Below are 13,320 nucleotides of genomic sequence, written 5' to 3'. Positions count from 1 at the left end.
TGAGTAAGTTATTCTGGATCTGGAGTTCTCCTTTAAGGTAATGGTTTAGAAGCATAATGCAATGATTGGCCATCATTTTTGAGAGGTGTGGAGACAGACAGTTTAATTTGACAAATAAAGGTGCAGCCATTCACACCTTCAGGGGTTTTTGCAACATTACCGCTGATCTTAAAGGGGTCATCTGATGCTAAGTTCACTTTTTCATGTTGTTTGAACATTAATGTGTGTTGGCAGTGTATGTACACATCTACCCTATAATGATAGAAATGCATGCAGTGGTTTTTAATTAATCTGTAAAAATAATATCCCCTTTTTCAAATTGAGCCGTTCCTAGATGCCTGTCGTTGTGGCGTCACACCAACAGAGGCCGCTCCCACGATAGTTGATTGACATGAGCTCTTACCTTAGACCAGCTGTCACAGTCCAGTAACTTTCCTTGTTTTGATGCCAGAGCAGGGCTGTAAGTTACAAGAATATCTCCAATTGAGCGATTGAGGTGTTGTGTTGCTGGATGTAATAATGAACATAGTGGTCGTCATTTACTCCCGACATCTGAGCCGCTGAAGATGCAGTAGATTACGTTTGTCTGTGAAGGGAATGCGCCTCCCGATCTACATATATCCGTCTATGTTCGCGCAAATCATTCATGATCCAGCTTCACTTACAGCAGAAGTGTGTATAAGCGTTTTTTTATGAATCTTTGCAATCGCCTTTTCTTATAACATGGTAGTTAGGAAGTTTAGTGGCTAAACGCGGCTAAATGTGGCTAAACAAGTAAACAAGACCGTCTTTCCACAGAGAGAAGAGAGGGGCGGGGTGAGAAGAGCTCATTTGCATTTAAAAGAACAACCCCTTAGAATGGGATGATTTTTGCAGAGCTCATTTTGACAAGGTAAAAAGGGTGGTGTTTTACAAAACCATTGAAAATTTTTAACCAAAATATATTAGAGACTTTTCATTAAGACCCTAAAGAATCATATCAACTTGGGGAAAATGGGCATCTGATGACCCCTTTAAAAGCCACACTGGAATCATTTAATAATTTATATAAAAATGAAGACAACAGTTGTGGTGTTTCTTTTGTTGGGTCGCTGGAATGAACCTGTCCACTCAGCAATGAAGAGCTAAAATGGCTTCTGATCATTTGTTGGATTTCACAGAGATGCTCAAAATATGAATGTGTGGAAGCCGTCTACAGGTGAGCCGGTGATGAACAACAGATGGGATATTGGAGAACCAAACCCTCACACAGAACAACGTAGTGGTGTCAAAAACAGTATGTTTCACAGCATTTCTTGCTCTTTGGCCTATACCATTTTATTGTATGAAGGTCTTTCAGCTGATCCTGGTGCAGCAGGAAGCACATAGGAAGAGGCCTTGAAATACTGCAGACAACATTACACTGACCTGGCCATGCTGAGCTCAGATGTGATTATGGCAGAAGCCATGAATATGAGCAGAGCAGCCCTGACAGATGATGTGTAGATTGGCCTGCGCTTTATCACTGGTCGCTGGTTGTGGGTAAATGGAGAAGATCTTTGATATAAAGTCTGGTTATTAAGTGGAGAGCTCCAGTGCCCTGCCATGAATCAGCTCTGTGGGGTTTTTAACGTAAAGCAGAGCGTTGAGCGTGAGCAGAGACTTAACTTTCTCTGATCTTCATCTTTGAAGCTTCACACATGACTGTAATTGTGTGAAGGGATTTTTCTAATATTATGAAGTTTGCTAGGTACCTTGTTTGCTTTGCATTTAACCACTAAACATGAAATTAAATGTAAGGGTTTCCAGAAGCATGTAATGTATTAAGGTAGCTTGATATATTAGTGACCTTGGACCACAAAACCAGTCTTAAGTAGCACAGGTATATATGTAGCAATAGCCAAAAATATATTGTATGGGTCAAAATTATCGATTTTTTCTTCATGAAGATATTTAGTAAATTTCCTACAATAAATATATAAAAACTTAGTTTCTGATTAGTAATATGCATTGCTAAGAACTTTATTTGAACATCTTTAAAGGAGACTCAATATTTTGATTTTTTTGCACCCTCAGATTCCACATTTCCAAACAGTTGTATCTCGGGCAAATATTTTCCTATTCTAACAAACCATACATCAATGGAAAGTTAATTTAGGGTATATAAGTCAAACAAATTTTAAAAGAATTACCCTTATGAATGGTTTTGTGGTCCAGGATCATATTTCAGAGCTAATATGAAATATGAGAATCAATATTCATGTCAGTAGAGTGCAATATTGATATTATGCTGTTTATGCATTATCTGATTGTGGTTACTGCTTGCTCTTGTAGTAGATATTTTCAATGAATGTTAATTTTAAAAAACTAATTTTTCTGACTTGAATGTAAAATGCTGCAACAGGGTGTTGTAAGTAAATTGCATGCATTCAAAATGTATTGAAATGCTGCCAGGACACAAACACATTTGATTTTTTAAGTCACGTTTTGTTTTTCAGATTTGTCCCTCATCTCACGTAACTCTCAGGCAAATATGAGTTTTTTTTTTTTTTAGAAACTCATTGTTTCTAAAGTGGATAATAGCCTGATTTCCCTTTCCATGTTGTGTTTTCTCTGTATTCAAAACAGCTGGTGAAGTAGTACCAGGTTTAGACTTAACCAAAAAGTAAAACATTACAATTTTGTTACTTGAAATAAACTAATAATTACTTATTTAAATGTATTAATGTAAGATAATGTAAACGGGAACCAATTATATTTTGATAGAAGATTTGGATTAAGTTTTTAAACATGATTTTTGAAGAGAATAAATATGGGACATTCGGACTTTCGTTCATCTCTTCACAGCAACCATCAATGCTTAACAGTTTGGCCGCAATCTACTGGTGAGTATAATTATATGTGGCAGAATATGATTACAGTTTTCACTACAGACAAATAACATACTTCAGTATTTCAAGGCAGTGTAGATGGTTTGGTTCAAAAAACATTTTTTAAGCTGGTTGAGAGTCTCTTAACATCCCAATAACAATCGCAAGCTGTGGTCTAAATGTATTTATATGTGACCCTGGACCACAAAACCAGTCATAATGGTCAATTTAATAATACGTTTTTCATTGATGTACGGTTTAGGATAGAATAGTGTTTCGCCGAGATACAACTATTTGAAAATGTGGAATCTGAGGGTGCAAAAAAAAAAAAAAAAAAAAAGAAATCAAAATATTGAGAAAATCGTTTTAAACTTGTCCAATCTTCCATCTAAGATACAAAATATCTTAGATGGAACACGATCTTTACTTAATATCCTGAGGATTTTTGGCATAAAGGAAAAATTGATCATTTTGACCCAAACAATGTGTTTTTGGCTATTGCTACAAATATACCCATGCTACTCACGACTGGTTTTGTGGTCCAGGGTTACTCACATATGTATATACATCATCTGTGGAAGGCGTCGGACCATAAAATGTTCGACCAATCAAATCCCTCGGTCCGAGGAACCAATGGCTCTAATTGTAAGCACGAAAAAATATATGCTGATTTACTTAACACAAAGTAAATACTTTTCACATATTTTAGTCATTTTCTTTACAATAGTGACAGTCAAAATGTAATGTCTAAGTTTTGTTAAGGGAGTCCCTCACAAATGTATCTTCTAATGAAGAACTGAATAGGTCATATTATCTGGATTTTAAAAGTAAAAAAATAGTCTTTTTAAATTTTTGTTTTGTTTTTTCCAGACATTTCCAATGTCATGTACCTTAATTGCTGTAAATGTGTTTCCAGGTATGTCCCTTGTTTGAGTCAAGAAGGGACACTGAAGACTTTAAGTCTGATTTGCCTGAAGTACACCGTAAAAAACAATTTGTTGAGTTAACTTAAAATAATTTGTAACCTTGCTGCCTTAACATTTTAAGTTCAGTCAACTCAAAAAAGTTTATTCAATTTGAAATGTTAAATTTTACAAAGTGACAACTTAGATATTTGAGTTGAATCAACTTAAAATTTTAAGGCAGCTGGGTTACTTACCCATCTGTTAAGTTTAGCAAACACAAATATCTAAGTTGTTACTTAGTACAACTTAACATTTCAAGTTGAATAAACTTATTTTAGTTGACTGAACTTAAAATTTTAAGGCAGCAGGGTAACAAATTATTTTAAGCTGACTCAACAAAGTGTTTTTTTTATTTTTTTATAGTGTAGGCATTTTAATAAAAGAAATTTAAGTACTGCCTAAAAGGCTGAACATGTGAGGACATCAGAGCAGTCCTGGTTTTCATTGGTCTGTTCAGGCCAAAAAATTGTGAAAACGTGTGGTAACAAGTCAACAACATCCTGAAATAAATGAATTCCACATTCATTCAGAATTCTGCTGCTGCACTTAAGATCATCCAGATGTACATGTGCTGCTTTTTTGAGCCTCTTTGGGCTGAATGTCAGCCTCTACAGATTTTACAATTTGTGGATAAGACTTTGTCTTGGAATGTAAATTCATGTGTTAATTACCACAGCGGTCAAAGCTATGTACTTCAACTTCTGGTTGTCTTCAACTTCTGGTTCTGGTTCTGGTACTCATTAGCTAATGATTGTTATTGTTATTGATTGTAATGTATCTTTATGTTATGACTTTACTTGTTGAGACATAGAACTATTAACTATTGTTAAAGGAGAAGTTCACTTCCAGAGCAACAATTTACAGATAATGTACTCACCCCTTTGTCATTCAAGATGTTCATGTCTTTCTTTAGTCGTAAAGAAATGTTTTTTGAGGAAAACATTTCTGCATTTTTCTCCATATAATGGACTGCTATGGTGCCCCGATTTTGAACTTCAAAAATGCAGTTTAAATGCGGCCTCAAATAATCCCAAATGCGGTTGTAAATGATCCCAGCCAAGAAAGAAGGGTAAAGTCACAACATAATGATACATCTGCAAATCATTAGCTAATGATTAATTAAAGCAGACAACTGGAAGTTGAAATGCATGGGTTCAACCCATTGTGGTAATTAACACATGAATTTACACTATTAGTTAATAAAATAAGTTATTAAGGAAATAATACTTTGACACATTTAACTAATAACAATTTATTGATTACTTAATCTACGAATCATATAGAATGTTCATTTTTTGCTAATGCAATAATTATTAATAAATGGTTTTGTTTTTCATGAGTTATATATTAACTCATGATTATCTCTGCATTAGTTAAGCATGAATTAATGCATATTTTTGCACCCGTATTGTAAAGTGTTATCGATTTATGATACAATTCTCTAATTAAAAGTAATTACTTTTGGATTGGAGTTCAGAGAAACAGTACAGACAATAACAAATGGATATGGTCTGACGGCGGAGAAGCAACGATTACATTTTGGGAGCCAAAAGAACCTAATCATGATCATGAAAAATGTGGCGCTGTTGGTAAAAACACATTTACATTATATGACGGAATCTGCTCTGACGGTCTATGATTTTATTGCCTTGGAATACTGCAAAAAAAAAAACTAAATTGACCTGGCCATAATAAACTCAGAAGACATTATGGAAGAAGTGAAGATTAATAGCACAGTAGCTGATACAGATGAACTGTGGACTGGTCTGCGCTTTCTAGCTGGTGGTTGGTTTTGGGTAAACGGAGTCAGTATTAATTATAATGTCTGGTCTTTGGATGGAGAGCTCAAGTGCCCTGCCATGAACCAGCACTGTGGGGTTTATGACAGAACACAGAAGGTTTGTAAACCTACAGACTGTGAGCGGAGACTCAACTTTCTCTGAGTCAAGGAGAAATGAGAAGATTGAACTGATTCATCTTAGAAGGTCAGCAGATGCAACGCTGTAGGGGGTTTCTTTAAGTGTCCTTTTCAGAAACTTTTATTTCCTTTTCATTGATTTTAATGGCTGAACATCATGATGAAATCAAACTCTGTGAAATAATGTTTTTTTTTTTTTTTTAAATCTATAGCCAGCTTAAGCCATATATAAAGTACTGTAGCTTGTGACATTCATGTAAAATGCATACCAGTATGCAAGTGTGCACATAATTGGCCAAAATGAAAGCTGCTGAAAGCTGTTAATGCACAATCACTGTTTTAGATTGACTGACTATAATACTGTAAGATTTTCATTTGAACTGAAAGGACAAATCTAGGCTATGCGCTGCTGGAACTGTGACATTTCATTCAGCGACTAGCTTTATTCAGCTAAAACTAAAGAATTTTGTTTATTTTTTATAGTTATATTTAATGGGTCACACCATGTACAGTGAGCACCCAACTAAATCTGCTCTCATGAGAACCAGACTGAAAAACTTATGTGCACCCCTGCCAGCATTTTCACCTGTGTATTGTGTAATACATCTGTTTTTGTAAACCCTTATGTAACAGATATTTTCAATTAGTTAATTTTCAAAACTTCTTTGTGAAAAATAAAGTTTAGATTCTTTGTAGTATATACTATATTATACTATGTTCTGTCTGATTTATCATCTTTTGGAATCGTTTCAGTGGTGAAAGTATTGGTGGGCATCTAGGAGTTTCTTCTTTTTTCTTCGAAAAAAGCATGTGCTTTTTTCAGTTAAAATGTATGTGTGCTGTAACCAATAACATGTTTAAATACTTACAATTGTACCATTAAATGAACAAACATAATTGTGTTTACACATGGGGGAATTCAGCAAGGCACTCTGCCTCAGACATATGAATCCTCAGGTTAAATACATTTGACTTTGGCGAATAGGAGGACCTGTACTAATAATTTCTCTGGGTTGAAACAATTAGCTGAAACACTCATACTTCATGAAAATTTACACTAGGTCATGCATGTATAAATGTTAATAATAATAGGTTTAAATAATATTTCATGCTGTAACTGTAGGGATAATACAATATGTTCCCTTATAAACAGCATATGTGAATATTATGTAGACCTATTGTTTAAATCCGATTTGTGCTTTAAAAGTAGAGTAATCATAGCAGTTTTCTTCCATATGTATCCGTTTAAACATCTGCGTTTAATTTGACGTCTTTGACGGCAGTATTCTGTAAAAATTATTTGCATTCCGTTTTGACATCAAAAGGCACAACAATATTTTTTTTCTCTTATTCCATGTTCCATTCCAATTTTACCCATTTACCTCCACTTGTTACCAGTGTTTTTCTGCAACCACTACGTGCGTGCAGCTGCAAGTGACGTAACTGTGACGTCTACCCCCAATTTGGTCTATATACTGAAACAAAATAACCAGAACACATAACTGATGTAAGAGCTTATGGTTTTTCTATCAGTCAGATGTACTCTTGGCCACTGATCTGTGCTCTCTGTGTTTTCTTTCAGAATTATCATTGGTTGATGGAAAGGATAAAAATAGCATTTATTTCAGATGGAAATAATATCAAGACCCTCGATCACGTGATGATTTATTCTGTCGAACTGGTTCATTAAAACGATCTATCCGAATGAATCTTTTCGTGGAAACGAATCAGACTTATAATCACTATTAACGAGAAAGAGGCAAATTAATGGGTGCTTCTCAAATGGCAGGCTGCATCCTCAAACTCAGACAAGCTCAGTACCGACTTGTTTTCATTCTGCTTATTTCCGTGAATCGTCGTTCAGCAACGTTTGATGACTTAGGCGAGATATGCAGCCTTCGTAGGATGCAGCCTTCCGTTTTAAGGCACCCATAGATAAGCTTTGTTGAACTGAAAACAGCTCTGAGTCTATTCGCCTTGATGGGATTGAGTCCCTGATCTCAGGGAACCACTGATCTATATAATGACTGGATTGCTCATTGTGTTCTAAACTGGAAGTGTACAATCCGCCATCTTACTATTCCCTACCAGCAGAGAGCACCATTGACTCACATGAGCTGACCTAAAATCACCTGATTTGAAGCGTATCATGCACACATGATTAGTTTTTAGGATGTGTGTAATTTTTACTTAAGATGTTATCTGGAATTTTTATGCTCTTTTCGGGCAGGATAAGCAATATATTGAAATCGTTTAGGTGGGTGTGTCAGCTGCGCACTTGCAGACACTAATCCAACACAAAAAATATTTATGTACCTAACTGGCATGAACAGACTTGGCATGAACAGACTTATAACACAGACTCACCAACAGCAGGTTTACACTTCAATACACGACAAGGAACAATGGGAACATGAGGGCTACTTATACCAAACAATGGGGATCACATGACACAAACCAACCAATGAGAAACATGACACATAGAACAGAGGAACCAATGGCAGGAATACAAGAGGGCAATGGAAGCATGACACAAACAAGGAACATGGCAAAACTTAAAAATAAAAGACATGAAAACATTAACGTGAACAAAACCCAAACCCCACGTTACATGTCCCCTCCTCTAAGGGCGGCTCCAGACGCCCAATACAAAACCCAAACCCCAAAGTCCAGGAGGGTGGAGCTGAGGCAAACAGGGGAAGGTACGGAGGGCCAGGCCCATACAGGGGAACAGGATCGGGATCATGGGGCAAAGGCAGACCTTGGCAGTGGAGATATGGTGGGCCTGGACCATGAATCAGAAGTCCACCATGGCGGGGCAGGCAGAGCAGGGAGCCATGGCGGAGCAGGCAGAGCAGGGAGCCATGGCGGGGCAGGCAGAGCAGGGAGTATAAATCCCCACAGAGAAACAGGCGACCAGTACAGCCAAGCAGGGATCCACCAAAGTGGATTAGGCAGGACTGGATCATGGAGCAGAGCGAGTTCATGAATGGCCTCCATGGCCGTGACAGGACAGGCAGAGAGTCCATAGGGAAACGCTGCCCCTTTAGGAGGTTCTACAGCCAGAGCTGCCACCTCTGGGGGCACTGGCGCAGTCTCATGGTGAGACGAGGCCTTTGGAGCAGACTCGTGCACAGACAAGGCTTCTGGTGCAGACTCGTGGACAGACGAGGCCTCTGGTGCAGACTCGTGGACAGACGAGGCCTCTGGAGTGACCGCCATCACAAATGGTGACCGCCATCACACTGGGAGTCATGACATGGCATGGCTCTGGGAGATCAGACGAGGCCTCTGGAGCAGACGAGGCCTCTAGAGTGAAGTGTGCAGCCCACACGCTCAAAATGGCGACGGCCATTAGTTTTTTCAGTCTTGGCCCAAGCTCTGCATCAGCAGGACCATAGGACATGGTTCCAGTAATTCATTCTCTTGGACAGGCTGTCTTCAGCAAACTGTTTGCTGGCTTTCTTGTAAGTCAGCTTCAAAGGAGGCTTCCTTCTCGGATGACGCCAATGCAAACCGACTTGTTGCAGTGTGCAGCGTATGGTCTGAGCACTGACAAGCGGACATTCTACTTCAAATGGAACAAAGCGGACATTCTACTCCAAATGGAACCCGTCTTGGAAAACTTCTGTATGACCCTGGCCACAGTACTGTAACTCAGTTTCAGGTTGTTACTGAACCTCTTATAGCCTAGGCCACCTTTGTGGAGAGCAACAATTCTAATTCTCAAATCTTCAGAGAGTTCTTTGCCATGAGAGTTCCTTTGCATAAGCAGGAGCTTGGGTACCACATCATTAAAACCAACAAGACGACACAATCCACAAAAATCCTCGACATACTCCTCTATAGCCCTGTCGCCTTGACGAAGGCAGAGGAGGTGAGATACTGCTGGGTTCATGATAGCTGTCGTGTATTCTGTAACAATTAGTCCAACTGAAGGCGAGTTGTGATGAACCCAAGTGCAATTTTATTTAAATCCAGGCGTGAACATCCAAAATCCAAACATAATCCAGTAATGACTTGATGACTTGACTTGAACAAACTTGACTAGGCATGAACAGACTTATAACACAGACTCACCAACAGCAGGTTTACATTTCAATACACAAGGAATAATCTTCTTCTTCTTCTTCTTTGGAGTTTAACGGCAGCTTGCATCCATAAGCGTTGCACTACCAACAAGGAACAATGGGAACATGAGGGCTACTTATACCAAACAATGGGGGGTCACATGATACAAACCAACCAATGAGAAACATGACACATGACTTGAACAACCAATGAGAACATGACACATAGAACAGTGGAACCAATGACAGGAATACAAGAGGGCAAGGGAAGCAAGACACAAACAAGGAACATGGCAAAACTTCAAAATAAAAGACATGAAAACATGAACGTGAACAAAACCCAAACCCCACGTTACACTGTTATTAGATCGCTTGTTGTATTTAAATTAAAATCCTTGAAATAACGCTTCATTATTTTAAGTCCATACTGTATGTAGTCAGCGTTATTTCTTAGAGTTATGATTTGTAGACAGATAATGTAGACAGAGTTTATCAAGTTACAAGTTTATCTTAGTCTCATCAGACCATAGGACATGGTTCCAGTAATTCATTCTCTTGGACAGGTTGTCTTCAGCAAACTGTTTGCTGGCTTTCTTGTAAGCCAGCTTCAAAGGAGGCGTCCTTCTCGGATGACGCCAATGCAAACCGACTTGTTGCAGTGTGCAGCGTATGGTCTGAGCACTGACAAGCGGACATTCTACTTCTGCAACCTCTAAAGCAATGCTGGCAGCACTCATGCATCTGTTTTTTGGAGCCAGGTTCTGCACCTGATGCACAGAACGAGCACTCAACTTCGTTGATCGACCCTTGCGAGGCCTATTCCAAATGGATCGCGTCTTGGAAAACCTCTGTATCACCCTGGCCACAGTACTGTAACTCAGTTTCAGGTTGTTACTGAACCTCTTATAGCCTAGGCCACCTGTGTGGAGAGCAACAATTTTAATTCTCAAATCTTCAGAGAGTTCTTTGCCATGAGGTGCCTTGTTGAACATCCAGTGGTCAGTATGAGAGAATTGTACTCAAAGCACCATTTTAACTGCTCTAATACAAGATACACAACTTTGTATGGTCCTGTCAAACAAACAAAAACATGAACATGATGAACAGGACATGTGGCTTTGCATAGTTAAATGACATAGTGCTGTTATCACTTAGGGTGTACTCACCTTTGTTGCCAGCTATTTTGACAATAGCTGTATGTTGAGTTATTTTCAGGGGACAGTAAATATACACTGCTATACAAGTTGCACATTGACAACTCTAAAAATATATAATATTTATTACATAAATATTTATATAAAATAAGTTTAATTTCTATAATATTGTTCCTTAAGAAGATATACTAAAAACGTTGCTGAAATGTGATGGGTGTACTCACATTTGTAAGATACTGTAACTTCTAGTGAAGAACTGAACAGGTGATATTATCTGGATTTTAAAAATAAAAATTAGTCGTCTTTATTTTTTTGCCTCTTCCTGACATTTCCAATGTCATATACCTTAATTGCTTTAAATGCGTTTCTAGATATGTCCTTTCTCTGAGTGACCTGATTTGCTTTAAGTAGGCTTTTAAAGAAAATAAATTTGTTTATGCAGTGACTGAAGGGCTGAACACGTTAAGGTCATTCTCAGTGTCAAAGTGGTCCTGGTTTTCATTGGACTGTTCATGCCAGAAATTTGTGAAAAGGTGTGGTAACAAGTCAACAATATCCTGAAATAAAAGGAGAATTCCACATTCATTCAGAATTCTGCTGCTGCGCTGAAGATCATCCAGATGGACACGAAGGCTTCAGTCACAGTGCTGCTTTTTTTGAGCCTTTTTGGCTTGAATGTCAGCATCTACAGAGATCACTTTTTCGTGAACAACACTGTGTCATGGAATGATGCACAGCAGTACTGCAGACAGTACTATGATGACCTGTCCACTGTCAGAGAGAAAGATTTACAGGTTTTATCTTCCAATTCTTTAATTAAAGGAAAGTATTTTTGGATCGGAGTTCAGAGAGTCAGCCCAGACATTACCAAATGGATATGGTCTGAAGGCGGAAAAGCAACAATTACATTTTGGGAGGATTATCAACCTAATGATTATACTCAAAAATGTGGCGCTATCAATAAAGACACATTTAAAATGCATGACAAACACTGCTCTGACAATTACGAGTTTTATTGCATGAAGGTCTATGAGCTGATTGTGGTGCATCAGAAAAGCACATGGGAAGAGGCACTGGAATACTGCAGACAAAACTACACTGACCTGGCCATAATAAACTCAGAAGACATTATGGAAGAAGCAAAGATCAATAGCACAGTAGCTGATACAGATGAACTGTGGACCGGCCTGCGCTTTCTAGCTGGTGATTGGTTTTGGGTAAACGGAGACAGTTTCGATTATAACGTCTGGTCTTCAGATGGAGATGGAGAGCTCCAGTGCCCTGCCATGAACCAGCGCTGTGGGGTTTATGACAGAACACAGAGGGTTTGTAAACCTACAGACTGTGAGCGGAGACTCAACTTTCTCTGTGTCAAGGAGAAAAGAGAAGATTGAACCGATTCATCTTAGAAGGTCAGCAGATGTGATTCTATAGGGGGAGTTTCTTCAGGTGTCCTTTTCAGAAACATTTACTTTCTTTGCATTGCTTTTAATGACGAAATCATACTCTGTGACATAACGTTTTCCTAAATCTATAGCCAGCTTTAGCCAGATAGAAAGTACTGTAGCTTATAACATTTATGTAAAACAATGTAAATGTAAAAAAAAAATTGCTCATAAAATCACACACACACCGAATTACAGATTTAAATTGCCTGACTGTAATACTGTATAAGATTTCCATTTAAACTGAAAAGATACATTTAAGCTATGTGCTGCTGGAACTGTGCCATTTCATTCAGTGACGTGCTTCATTCGCTAAAGCAGACAGCGTGTACACTTACGTACCGGCAACCCGCCAAAATAAAAATTTGCTGGTTTTTGCTGTTTATTTTATTTTTTAAAAAACTAAATAAAGTACAATAATACTATTATTAATTATTTTATTTTTTAGAGTTTAATGGGTCACACTATGTGCAGTGTGAGCACCAAACCAATTTTGCTGCCGTGCACATATGCGACCAAAATAAAACAATGCACTGGGAAAATAACTCACTCATTTGCGTACTGACATGGTTGACAGCTGTTAATGCACAATCACCATTTTAGATCGACTGACTGTAATACTGTATTTCCATTTGAACTGCAAGAATAAATCTAGTTGCTGCTGGAACTAAAAGTTTTATTCAGCTAAAACGGACAGCACATACACTTGTGTACCGCCAAAATAAAAACATTTTAGGTTTGAAAATGTTGAAAATTCATATAAAAAAAATCACAAAGTAATAAATTAAATAAATATAAAATTATAAAAATGTATATATTACCATTGCATTTTTAAAGTGTACTCTAAAAAATATTTTTTTTATGAAATACTCACTTTTTTATTTTAAAATATAATGGTATTATCACACTTTATTTATTA

The 13,320-nt window shown here is 37.7% G+C and overlaps 1 protein-coding gene across 1 annotated transcript; it reads left to right on the top strand.

The window, feature by feature from the left end:
• Positions 1–9,136: 9,136 nt before the first annotated feature.
• Positions 9,137–12,350, top strand: LOC127167564 (P-selectin). The gene is made up of 3 exons (XM_051113694.1): positions 9,137–9,379; positions 9,508–9,609; positions 11,547–12,350. The coding sequence occupies exons 1-3, from the start codon at positions 9,137–9,139 to the stop codon at positions 12,348–12,350; spliced, it is 1,149 nt and encodes a 382-aa protein (XP_050969651.1).
• The last annotated feature ends 970 nt before the right edge of the window (positions 12,351–13,320 follow it).

Source organism: Labeo rohita, chromosome 7 (genome assembly GCF_022985175.1).
Source record: "Labeo rohita strain BAU-BD-2019 chromosome 7, IGBB_LRoh.1.0, whole genome shotgun sequence".
NCBI lineage: Eukaryota > Metazoa > Chordata > Actinopteri > Cypriniformes > Cyprinidae > Labeo > Labeo rohita.
The sequence above is the reverse complement of the archived record's forward strand: the minus strand, read 5'-3'. Positions and strand labels throughout refer to the sequence as shown.

What these genes read in the sequence shown, in the direction of transcription:
- LOC127167564 (XM_051113694.1), top strand. Translation starts at nt 9,137, where the DNA reads ATGGTTCCAGTAATTCATTCTCTTGGACAGGCTGTCTTCAGCAAACTG. An exon ending in TCTGTATGACCCTGGCCACA is followed by an intron (nt 9,380 to 9,507) that starts GTACTGTAACTC and finishes TTGCATAAGCAG; the next exon opens with GAGCTTGGGTACCACATCAT. An exon ending in CCTTGACGAAGGCAGAGGAG is followed by an intron (nt 9,610 to 11,546) that starts GTGAGATACTGC and finishes ACATTCATTCAG; the next exon opens with AATTCTGCTGCTGCGCTGAA.